This window comes from Haliotis asinina, chromosome 9 (genome assembly GCF_037392515.1).
Source record: "Haliotis asinina isolate JCU_RB_2024 chromosome 9, JCU_Hal_asi_v2, whole genome shotgun sequence".
Lineage (NCBI taxonomy): Eukaryota > Metazoa > Mollusca > Gastropoda > Lepetellida > Haliotidae > Haliotis > Haliotis asinina.
This window is the reverse complement of record NC_090288.1, coordinates 59,445,058-59,458,450: the sequence shown is the minus strand read 5'-3', so window position 1 is coordinate 59,458,450 and position 13,393 is coordinate 59,445,058. Positions and strand designations below refer to the sequence as shown.

Sequence of the window (13,393 nt, the reverse complement as noted above, 5' to 3'; positions counted from 1 at the left end):
TTTTGAGGTCTTGCTAGGAAGTACGTCTTGGAAGTATAGTCGTGAGTGCATATTGCTCAAACGTTCTAAAATTAATAATCCCAGCGACGCGTTTTCCTAACTATGATCGTTCGAAAGTTTTCAGTTTTGAATCCATTGCGGTTCTTAGAAAGCATATATAACAGAACGTAGGAGACACCAATATGTATGGATAAAATTTGCACGACATCGTACTTGCTATTGAAGTTGCTACGGGTGAAAAGTGTCAATCCTTATCGGGAGGCCGTTAACCTAACCTTGGGGCGTAAATAATGTGAAGATGATTTAAATTAAGAACTTGCAATGATTGTCAGTAACTAATCAAGAATTCCTCCGCTCTCATTCTGATTCTGGTACTATTTGCTGGTTCAACGCCTCTTGCACAGATTTTACAACAGCTTCCAAGGGACATCACTCTGAATAACTACATCCTGTCAAGAGAGGGCGTGTGTAAGAAGAAATAACATGGCGTCTAACTGTGTTAAGTAATCATGAGAAGAGATATCAGTAAACATGATAAAGAGGGTGATGAAGCATAATTGACAATGGCCCACTTCGGTAAAGATCTCGACTCCTTCAGTGCTTCAAGAACTGTGCGAATCCTGAGCTCTGAATCTGTAGAAAATTACACGGTAAGTAGGTGTACGTCATGTGTCAGTTGCGTGTGAGAAGTCAATGTTTGTGTATTTTAACCTTTGTGTTTGTGCAATCTTTACACAGGAAGTTCCCACTGAATCTGTTTACCACTATTGATATGGGTTGGTGGATTTTGAATGTCCAAATTGTTTTGTAATCACTGTGTGCTATTCTTTGTCATGTGGCGGTGGATGTAGACTTCGTCACATGTTGGTCATCCTGGGTCACAATAACATCATTAATGTAGGAAATGGTGCAACGTTACACTTAGTACAAGGAGCGGATATCAGTTTGTGACCAGTACGGGAAATATATAAAGAAATACTGAACTCATGAGTACTCTTAGGTTGGCAGTAATATTAGCATAGATTGTAAAGCCCCAGTTGATACGAAAATAGTCTTATTCCAGCCAAAGCCTACACCTTGGTATAGTGCGAAGTCGTCTAGTTATATGCAGGACTAGTAAAGCCCATGCACATACAGAAAATAATATAATATCACTGTAAGTGATATTTTAGTGATCTGTTAACACAGAACTGATACCAAGGGTGATTTTGGGATAGATTGTTTGCAAGAAAGTATCATAAATATTCAAGTGGCCTCCTTTCTGAAACTGAAGGGAGCCATACCAATTCCGATCCACTACCATCATGGTCATGGTACACTCCCGTCTTATGAGGCATGAAGACTTCAACACAAACTGAGGCATTGTGACATCACAGTCTGTGGAATCAACTAGTATTTGTGTTACTAAGTTTTGGCAATATCAAGATTCAAATTTTACTGTCATATTTTTAAAAATCTAGCCAGGACTTAGCTGAACTAATCTCGGAGCATTAGTGCTGTCTCTGTTATCTACATGGGCAGCAATATTGGGGTTCATATTTGTCATACGACACCCTAGGGCAAAATATCACTTTGCCATCATAAAGTGACACCATGACCAATGCTACAACATCATATTTCTCATGTGAATTTGCGTTTTACATGCGGTAACAGCAGTAACTAGCCTATGTTTGAAAGTACCTTTGGGTTTATTTTCCACAATTCAACAACTTTGGTAATAAACTGAATATTATATTTGTGCCCATATCATGAATACTTTTAGGACACTCATGCTTACTTGTCGGAATGTCCCTTGCTGTCACTTGGGAAATACCAATATGTAGGCACTAGTGTTTTAAACGTAGTATGTCATGCACACCCATATAGAAGTCTCTGTATCTTTAAGGAAAAATATTTTCTGGGTTTGCTGGACTAAACAAGATGTTACAGGACTTGGATTTAGGATTAGTGACTAGTAGTCATGATTATGTCTGTGATAAATGATGATAACAAGAGTCTGTCTTTGAGGAAATAGAGACTGGTCCCAAAATCTAATCAATTCAATATTGTTCAATTGCAGTGTTCTTTAGTATCTCTGTTTTGTTCAGTTACTAGAGTACTGTCCTCAGTACATTCAAGTCTGCCATAATTGGTTTGAAGTTTTGATGGAACAGGCCATAACAAGATTTGAGACAGACAATGTTGCTTTGCATGTGATGTATGGCTGTCATTACACTCTGTTGGAATGTGAATCTCTTTTCCCCACAGCTGTGCCATATTTACCACTCCTTTGTTTCCTGTGATTTGTACTTAGAAACATAAGCTTAGAGTTATCAATACATTATGTCATTAAAAGGTCAACAAAAAAGGCAAATGTAATAATGTAATATTTTAATGTAGCCTCCTGGAGATATAGCACAAGCCAGAATGATATTCAGGTTCCTCTACAACGAACCCCCATGGCTAACTCATTTCTGGAAAAGTATGTCACTGCTGTTAAGCCCTTTCCTCTAACCAGTAAACTCTCTCAGTCTCACAAATCAATTGGGATCAGTTGACATTGTATCCATGGAAACTACTTATGGTGCTATGTTGGCAACTTTCCTAAGGATGTGTGACTTAGAACAAGCAACACACTCAGTTTTGAGTTCCCTCACTACAAGCATTCATTAAATTTTGAAATGGACTGACTGACTGAAAAGGACAATTTCATTAACCAGTGATGTAGGAACACGTTTCTTTTGTTTGATTTTACAAGGGTGTTATTGATTTTCCGGCAAATAGGTGTCATCCTTATCTATTGTCAACAGGCTACACACACTCTACTCATGTGCGGAATCGAAACAGGGCCTTTGGTGCGACAAAATCCTTAGACCACCTGGCTACAACTAGGTTTTCTGGACAGTTGATATACACATCCACTCACGTCACAGTTTGTATATGCCAGGATATCAAACAAAGGGTTTACATAACTAAAAATAGGTGCTCCTATACAACCTCTGCAGCTGTCACAATAACAATAGTGAGCAATAGTAATTAGTTGGTTGTGAGTCACACCAGCGTTATTACTTGGTGTGAACTCCCACTTAAACTTATTACTTCAACCCTAACATGACTTGTGCCACTGTATGTTATAACTGTGTTTATGCTGGTCAGTAATTGGTGGGAATTTATTTTGTCAAAGAAGTTATTCATTTATAAGTTTCAAATTTGATCAAAAAGTATGATTAGATCATGCCCATTTGTTGAATTAGCATGAAGTGAAGAGAAACACTTTTCAGTGTGAAATCAGACAACTATTTTTGAGACAAAATTTCCAAACATTCAGTTTTGTTCTGTGACAGTCAACAGACTCAAAATATCATGAAGAGTTGAGTAAGCAGCTCTTTTGGGGTCTGAAGGAGAAGGATATGACAAGCTGAGAATTTTTATGTGGTTTCCTTGTAGCAGGGCGTGGAGTCATCCCACAGATAACATCGTAACTTATCAGTTTGCTGACAGGGATAACCTCTTTCATCATGTGGACAAGATGCCTGACTTGGATCAGAATGTCCATGGTTTGAATCCCAGCGCAGGACTCAGACATTTAGTGGCCTCTAAACATGTTGGAGTCATTTTATCTCATTAATCGGCCTCTGCTGATGCAGTTAACCTCTTTCACGACACAGCACTTAGGTTGTTTGCAGTGAATTTATGAATAAAAGTTGAGTTCCTTGTTGAGTCACTCTCCACAATGAAAGGGCAGTGTGGTAGCCAAGTGCTTAAGTGCTCATTCCTTGTATCAAAGACACGGGTCGATTCCCTGCAAGGGAACAATGTGTGAACCCATTTCTGGTGTCACCTGTGTGATGCTGCTGAAATATTGCTAAAGGCAGCATATAATATAACTCACCCTCTCAGTGTCTCACCCTCCACTGAAAATTATTTTACACAGTGATCCTTTAGTGGATAATCATTGTGGATGCAGCATTTACAACAAAGATATGACGCTTCACTGCAGCACAGCCCAGTGCTGTCTGCTTGGATTTAGCAGGTTAGTTGTATCTATAGTCTGGTTGGAGTGGGTGGGTGAGTGAGTGAGTTTAGTTGTGCACTGCACACAGCAATATTCCAGCTATATGGCACCGGTCTGTAAATAATCAAATCTGGACCAGACAATCCAATAATCAACAACTTGATCATCAGTCTGCGCAATTGGGAACCTATGACATGTGTCAACTAAGTCAGCGAGCCTGACCACTCGATCCTGTTAGCTGCTTCTTATGACAAGCATCTTCAGCTTTTATGGCAAGCATGGATTGCTGAAGACAAATGGGTAGAACATCTGTAGTTAGTATACTGTGTCAGAGGTGATTAGTTTCCAGTAGCACTTAGTTTCGTAATTACATTTCCCCTCGTATCACCTTGATTCCAGTTTTTGTTTAACATGAAATCCTTTTCTCAGAACATTCTTCTTTGGTCTTGTTCCATTAAATTAAATGTGTCATTGAGTGGTTAGTTGCCGTTCAAGTCAAGGAAGCAATCATAAATTCAACATATTCAGTGATCCATAGTACATTACCAATAATGTTTGTGTGAAACTGGCACACATGTGAAAATCGTCGTCAAAGCTGATTACTTTTGCCTCTTGTACGTTTATCAATGCTCTGAGGACACATTGGTGTGCATGAAAACGTCTATCGATGCTGTGAGGAAGGTTTGTGTTTCTGAGGCCAGTAGGAGGAAAGTAGATGTGTTTCAACGCGATGACACACCTATGTCCGTTTGTGTACATATACAAGTTCTTATATGATGTAAATCTGCATTGAATAAGCTTTCAGAAAATATTAAAATAATGTTTCTGTGAAACTGGCACGTATGTGAAAATCATCTTCAAAAACTGACTAGTTTTTTTGCTTGTGCTTCTGAAAGGCGTTTCTCGTATGTGTATCAATTTTGCGAGGAAGGTTTGTGTGTCTGTGACGAGTGTAGCACGATAACAGCAGTGGGAGGAAAGTACATGTGTTTCAACGCGTTGGCACACCTATGTGCGTTCGTGTACATGAAACCTTTCTTTGACAAGGTAAGTCTCCATTTACTATGCTTTCAGGAAATGTTAAAATCGTTTTACTGTGAAATGGCATTAAATATCAACCAATGTGAGAGCAAAGTTAAAATTTACGCAGGTGCATTGTTTTTACATCGGTTGAAGTGACCCATCGGTTGAAGTGACCTCTCTTAGTCTTGTTTTCCAATGATAATACTACAAACAAATAATATAGTCCGTTCAAAATGTTACTCATAATTTTGTATTAATTTATAACACCCTCTTTGTTGTAACGTAAGAAAAATATCTCCATATAAATTATGTACGCTTCAGAAGTCAAAGTCACAAGACGGATAGTAGTATAGGTAATGAGAGTTCTGGACCACTTTTCAAAAACCCCTCTAAAAAGCCTCATTTACTAAATGAGGCTTTGGTGGGACCATTAGCTCTTGCTATTATTGCCCCTACTACAAAGCTACGCCATCACGTTTACCGTGACTTGGCAGGCGGTAACACTGTGCCGTACGGTACGATCAATAATTCTTCTCTTACAAACCCCCTACCCGGCCCACCCCTCAAGTAGTACAAGTTAGGTTCGTCGGCTTTCATATCCACTTTATCTATGTTGTAAGTTTTGACTGACCATATAGGATCGGTGGCTCGCTTACGGTTATGTTATGTTTATATCGATGAAACAGTTTAACGTGAACCGCCTACGATCTCTTTGGTGTTCATAATAAAGGCTTGCTGGGCTTTTTGTATTCCCTGTGCTATATACTTTTTTTTCTCGTCCTCGCTGATAGCAGACTTACGAGACTTGGATCGAATATCTTGTTTCATTCCGTTATATTTTTTGAGTTCAGAGAGGATTGAACTAAACTCCTCTTCTGAGATCTTACTGTCAGAGAGTGCCGTGGAAATACGCTCACTAACTGTGTTCAGCTTTGCTTCGGCCAGAACCCTGATCTCATCGTGTTTCAATGCCTTACGATTAAGTCTGCGTGATACTAACTTAAACGCCAACCCTACCAACCCTGTCACCCCAGCCGTTATTTCAATACCTAACACTATAGGTGCAGCCACGATGGTGGTTAACAATCCAACGCCTGCCGCCCCTAGTCCCATGCTGGTTGCCATAAGGGTAGTGTCAGCCCCATCCACGATATTGAAAGCTCTATTGTATTTTTTACATAGTGCTTTCCGCGTGTCACGGTCTTGTTCTAGTTGACGTTTTACATCACATAACTGCCTCAAGCGGAACCCATCTACGGTTTCTAACGTCTTAGCTACTTCCTCTACGACTGGGTACAGACCCATCCTATAATATATATTTTGAAAGATATTTTAATTGGGTTTCAGTTAATACTCTATTAATGTATTTGAAGTCTACAAGATCTAGATTACCCAGGGTAATAGGTGAGAGGTAAATAAAATTTCCTGTTGTAATAGAAACCCCACGGAGGCTTATTAAGTGGTTTATAGTACCCCCGTTGGTATCCCATTGTATAACAATACGGCAATATTGGTCTAGGTGTTCATCAAACCATTGTATTGACACCCCGGGTAAAATTTGGTGTACTCGTGAGTCGTTTTCATAAAAGAAGACTTCTATGATGAGTGTGCAAGGGGATGATATGCTAGGAAGATATTCGCTAAATGTTAATTTAGTGGGTGGATAAGCACCTAACCCTTTTTTTTTGTGACCAACATGTGGTAAGTGTACTAATTCCCTCTCCGGAATGAAATCCCCAACCCAGATGCCGTTGTTCCTAATCTTAGAGATTAATTTATCTTCATCTTCATCTCCTTCTATTGTGATATAAGGTGAGGTGAGTGTTAAGTTGATCAACCATTTAGGCTCTTTAAAATCTGATAACGACACCCGTTTGTACACGTTGTCTTTGAAGTGTAGGATGTATAATTCATCTTCCTCACCAGGCTGATCGAACCCCTCCGTGTCTCCTAGGTCGTTAAGCGTAGTGTTGGGATGATGACTAGTCATTATTATACTATTATGATATAATTTCCAACTGGTTTTCTGATAATAATTCAGGGGTTAACTTAATACCCATGAAGTGTATGTTGTCAGGCAGGAAGATATTGATTAGTGATATCTTATTTTCCACGATCACGTTGATCCCCTGCAGACTGGTCTTGGAGTCGACACCCACCCGCACGTAAACGTTGCAAACTTGATACTGGTGTCGTTTCACCCACCCGAGTTTGATCCCCTTCACGATCTCGACATCATTCACCGATGGTTCCCCTAGGTAGACTTTGATGAATAGTGTTGAGTTTGCCGGTAGACTCTCTAGTATCTTGACCACGCCTTCGAATTCAGACACCAACTGCAATTTCACGTTTTGTATGGCTGGTTTACTCGATAGCATGTGGGCTGCTATAGTGTTGACTGGGCTGACGACTATGCTACGTCTCTGAGTTGGGACGTAAGCCACGAGCAGGGTTCCATTGTTCACGACTTTGTTTAGGTGGTTGTCTTTGTTATCCGTGAACACGTAAGGGGAGACGAGTCTAATATTGAGAAACCATTTGTTATCGGGTAACAACACCCACTTGTCATCTTCGGTGAAGACGAGCATATATGGTTTGTTTTTGACGACGGTAGTGCTCTCAACATCGCCTAAGTCGAACAGTTTACCTCCGAATGATGGGTATATTCTCCAGTTGTCATCACCGGTGTTGACGAGGGCGTACTTAGTGTTGGCTGTTGCTCCTGTGGTATCTATCATATCACTTAGGGCTCCACCGGAGGAGACTTCAACGCGTTTGTAAATGTTGTTTTTCAGTTGCAAGGCGTACGTTTTACCATCTACTCCGGGAGCGTCGAAACCGCGTGTGTCTCCGAGGTCGGAGATCCCGATATTGACGCATTTTTTCACTCCGGGCCCTTGTGCGCTGGTCATGTTACGTGAAGCGTTAAGCTGAGGTATCCTATATTTACAGGATTATGATTTATATCTAACACCGATATTGTCAGTTCAGGTATGTTACCCTGGGTTAATCTCTTATACTGCCGTGGTGAAAACGACTCGGTTCTACCGTCGTTGAATTTTTCAGTTTTCACCGGCACTGCTCTCAATATAGTGGAAGGGTGACCTCCTTGAATGTTATACGTTGTGCTCACCTGACTGAGATGAATGTACAGCTCTCGGTACGGTACTAGGTCGGGTAACTTCGTGCCTGTGACGGTTGTTGTTGGTTTTATCTCGTCAGGAGACATACCGAGTATCCTCGCTAATGGTCGGCCTAGCCTCAAGGAGGTTCTTCCGTTGTTGATTAACACCACTGTGCCGTTTGAGTCGTTCATCTTGAGTTCGGCTCCCAGGGGTTTGAAGACCTCGTCGTTTAGCGAGCACACGCTGTAGTAGCCGTCAGTTATTTGACTGCGAGTTCCACTGACGAACAGCTTATTGTTGCTGATATTAATGTTAGTCCATTGCGGTAGGTAGGTGATATCGCAGAGTGCGACTTCGAGTTGACCTGACGTGTTATCGATCGCGTGCGTCAGCTGAACGGCCTCACCGCTAGTTATTCCTGGAAGTGTTATGTACATATTATAATATATAAATTATATAATATAATATGGATTTAGCACACTTGAAAATCGTGGTGAATGCAGATGGTACGGGGTTTAAAACAACCTTTATTGATATCTTTGAAAAGTATGTCGTGTCCGTTAATAACGCGCAGGCGGTGGTAAACTGGAATCAAAACCCAATGCAGTTTTGGCAGAACCAACTCAACTTTGCTGTGTGGTGTGCGACGACAGGGTCGGGTGTGACACCAGACTATGGTATAGACGAACTGAGTAAGGCGGTTGTTTTGTTTCATATTTATTATCAAACGAGACGAATATTGAAGGAAATAAGTGCTCCTCTTCCCCAAGATAAAGCGTGGAGTATGACGAATAACCCCTATGATAGACGCGCTTATGAACGTATTTGTGGGGAGTTTGAGATTCCAACGAATAAAGACTTTCGCCTTCCTGGTGTGAACCATGGTCTCGGTATAGTTCTCGTGTACTTCTACAGGTCCGGAAAATATTATGCCGGTTCTAAAGATGGTTCATACAACCCAAACCGGCATACATTTACAGGCCCCACAACGAATGAAAAGATCCATGTCAGCTGTATAAAACAAACCAGTCCTGATGCAGCCACAGCCTGGACTAAAATGATCTCAAAAACATCGAAAGGATTCACTCGTGCTGGTACAATACGCTTGAACGAATCGATTCGAACGTACGTGTGGGCGCTGTTGGGTGCGCAGTCGATGACGCGTTCTAACATCCTCGGTAAGGGAACTGCTTACGACGCTCAGACACAATTCGTTTCCAACGTTGATGATGCTATCAATTCACCAGTTGATCTCCCGAGGGCCATCGAACGCTACCAAAACGTGTTAGAATACGCCAGATCGAAAGTCAATTACGTGTTCGGCATGGGGTTGTACATGGCTCCGAGTGATATGCAACTGAGAATAAAAAAAGTGGTGGGTTATAACAACGAAATAGTCATAGCCACGAAGGATCAAAAGTTGGGTATCAACCCCGATTAACACCCCACATATCCCACACACCCAACCACGTGAAACGGGTATAGTTGCGCCACCACCGGAGCCTAAAGTTCATGTGGAGGTACCCCCGGGGGGTGTGGGGGTTTCCACCACCTATCAGCAGTATATTGATAATAAAACAGCCTTAGTGGTTGGTGGGGTAACTTTGGGACTTATTTGGTTAAAGATTTCTTAGCCGCTACGTACACCAGACCCACCACGGCGACGATGGCTGCCCACAGGTTTTGACTGAGCCACATGGCAGTTTTAGATAGAGCGCTCAACAACCACGAGACGATGCTACCCAGGATGCCGGGAAGGGCTTCGGCGGCTTTACCAGCCAGTTTAGCTAGGCCTTCCCCGAGTTTTTTAATCCAGTCTTTAACACCCCCACCGCCACTTGGAGTTCCCCCTCCGCCAGGTGTGGGGGGTGTGGGGGTTCCTCCCACCAGTGACACCACCAAGGTTGATATGATGAAACCCAATGCAGTCAGAATGCTGGCGATGGTGATCCCTTGCTCCCGGAACAATATCCGAATCCTGTTGGCTAAAGTTGTATCTTCGTTCAGTATTCTATCGATTGTTTCCCGAATGCGACTGATCTGGGATCGAAGATGTTCACGATTCGAGGAAGCGGCTTCCAATCGTGTACGTCTCTCGTCTTCTAAATCGCGTAGTCGTTCATTGATACGACTCTTCATATCATCGTCGTCAGTTTCGGTGAGTTTGGTTTTTTCCCTAGCGATGTGCTCGTCGATTTCGTTCAGTTTCCCCATGTTATTCACGAGTTCTCCACGCACGCGTTTCACGGCTTCGTCTAAGCCGCGCAGTTCCCTTACCGGAAAGTCAAATCCCGGTAACGGTTTGTCCCAGTAGGTGCTCAACAGTTTTTCTATGCTGTCCGAGGCTTCTGTAGCACGCTCTGGCGTCATTTCATCTATAGTGGTGAGGTGGGATCTGGTAGCTTGCAGATCTTCTTTAACGGTCTTAGGTATTGCACCACCGTAATCAGGCATGTTTAGATGTTCACGGATAAATTCAGCACCACCATTGCGGCTGGCTAGAGTTGACAAGGCCAGTGGTTTTTTATTGATCTTGTTAAAGAGGTCAACCCCTGGGGCAGACTTAAGACGTAGAACACCCTTTGTATCAACAAAAAAATCCTTATGGTATCGACCCTGTGGTTCAACGTAGTTTTTATCTCTTCTTAAACTTTCGTAATAATCATTTACCGTTGTTTCCAAGAGTTCTTGGCTCAATGGTGAACTAGTAAATGAGGTCTCCTGCTCATCAGATGCCTGGGCACTAGCGCCCCGCATATCATCCATAGGTATGTCTTCATCCATTAGTATTTAAATATATTTTATTTATATATAACAATGTACGGTAGAAAATTAGATCCTTTCAGAAGATTGAGAGAGCCATTAGGTGCCAGAGCCGTGCGACAGTCGGTGACCATCACCAATAATCCCAGCAAGATAGACCAGAATCAAACTCTGCTGGTTAGATTTCCAAACCTTGGTGAGAATGACCTCATTGTACCAGGCACTGTTCGACTGGCGTTCAATATCACGTTGACCTCCGACAACGACAAACGCGAGCTAGTGCGGAACGTGGGTCGAGCTATCATCAAGAAAACGACCGTCAAGATCAGCGGTAACGAGGTGCTGAGCATCGACGACAGCGACGTGTTTCACTGCTACAAGGATCTCTGGAAAAGTGAGAGAGAACGAGTCAATGATGTGTACCAGGGTATCAGCAAATCAACCCGGGCGCGTATAGGGTACGTCTTCACGACAGACCAGCAAGACAAGCTATCGGACGGTGAAAAGGCCATCGCTCTAGCATACGGGAATCGATTCTGCGTGCCGCTCGACTTCGAGTTGCTCACGGGACACGCGCCGTTTTACCAGGCCGCGCTGGGTGATAGGCTCGAATACGAGCTCACGTTTAACGACTATAGCAAAGTAGTGCGTACGCCGAATGGTGATGAGGCCAGTTATGCCATAGACAACATCTCTCTGGAGTTCGACATGGTCACTAGCCCGGAGCTGGCCAGGCAGGTTCGAAGCCAGTATTCTGGGAAGATGGCTATCCTGTACGATCGCGTACTGAGACATAGATCAGTCGTGCGAGATAAGAGCGACACTGTGTGGAATATCAACCTGAACGTGCCGGCGCGATCGATGAAAGGTATCCTGGTCGTCCCCGTGGAGGATTATGATCCATTCCGGAGGGACAGCGAGAAGTTTTTCAACCCCGAGATTGAAAAGGTGGAAGTTACCATCGAGGGCGTGCCCAACCAGCTGTTCAGTCATGGTATGAGGCCACACCAGCAGTGGGATGAGATAAAAAAGCTACCAGTGGGGGATTACATAACAAAGGACCTGGACCTCGGCTCCGTGCAGATCGGTGAATACCTGACCACCAAGTACGCCCTATGGTTGGACATGCGATCCACGGATGATGATAAACTGCACGGTAGCGGGCGCCGTATAGATAACGGCAGCGAAGGGATAACCATCCAGATTAATAAGAAGGCCCAAACCGCTGGTAAGTTGAAATTATATCTGTACGTAATTATGGACGCGCAACTTAATATAGACAATGGGAGATTCGTGCAAGCCATCTACTAGTGGGGGAGACCCCCCCAATAAACTACCAACCTCTGGGGGGTGTGGGGGTCTCCCCCTCCCCACTGACCCACACTGCGCTATCATATGCGGGCAGACTGGCTGTGGTAAGACCGTTTTCGTATTGGATATGTTGGAGGGTTACTACAAGGATGTGTTCGATAACATCGTTATCATGTGCCCTACTCTGGGTATGAATAAAACGTACGCGCGACCTTGGGTGATGACGGACCCGGACGTACACAAAATCGACCCTGGAACACGCCTGCAGGACTGGTTGAAAGCTCTTCACGAGAAATTTAAAGGGAAACCGACGCTGTTTATACTGGACGACTGCAGCGCTAATCGCGAGATAACAAAAAAGAGAGACATGCTATCGTACCTGGCCTTCTCCGGCCGGCATGCAAATCACAGCGTCTGGGTGCTAACACAGAAGTTCAACTCGGTGTTGAAAGACCTCAGGGAGCAGACGCGATGGGTGGCCTTATTTCACTGCAAGGACAGGGATTCGTTCGAGGAGTGTTTGAGAGAGAACGATGTGATGAGTAAATTAGAACGGGAACGGGTGAAGAAACAGCTCGCTGAAACTAAACACGCTAAGCTCGTTCTAAAGACCGACCAACCAGTAGCATATATAGTTTGCTAAGCAAAGCTAAGTAAAAGCTAAGCAAAGCTAAGCAAATGCTAAGCATAGCTATGATATTTGAAGTATTTGTCGTGTGCAACTTAACCTTCATTTCTCTGTGTTTTGTTTGTATCGGGTATTATATAGTTAAAACTAAATCTTACTTGTTATATTATAAGATGGAGTGTGAGGAATTGCTCGAACAATTGTCGCCCGCAGGCCCCACTGATGACAAGCGAGAGAAACTGGTGGCGTTGGCTGTTGGCGGCAAAGCCAAACATTACTTTGGAGACTACACTCCAGATAAAATTAACAAAATGTCAGCCGAAGAAATCGATAAGCTGTACGCTAGATACGAGTCCCGGCTCGGAGCAGAAATGACAAAGACAATAGGATCGGCTATGACCCAGATATACACCGGTATTGTATCACACTTCCTTCCCATTCCACCAGAGCGCCGACTTTACCTATGGGAGGACCTCGAGAAAGACCCTTTTATCGAACACGCCGTGAGCTCTATCAGCTGCGGGCTGTACCACAAATATGGCATGTTGT

At 43.2% G+C, this 13,393-nt stretch overlaps 1 protein-coding gene across 3 annotated transcripts in view; it reads left to right on the top strand.

Moving 5' to 3' along the window:
* The first annotated feature begins 482 nt into the window (after positions 1-482).
* The window catches only part of LOC137296007 (nischarin-like), a 49,325-nt gene continuing 36,414 nt past the window's right edge, over positions 483-13,393 (top strand). For all 3 annotated transcript variants that reach the window (XM_067827635.1, XM_067827634.1, XM_067827633.1), the window contains exon 1: positions 483-650. In XM_067827635.1, coding sequence (XP_067683736.1) covers positions 564-650 — 87 coding nt within the window. In that variant the 5' untranslated portion in view covers positions 483-563. The remainder of the gene's footprint in view (positions 651-13,393) is intronic.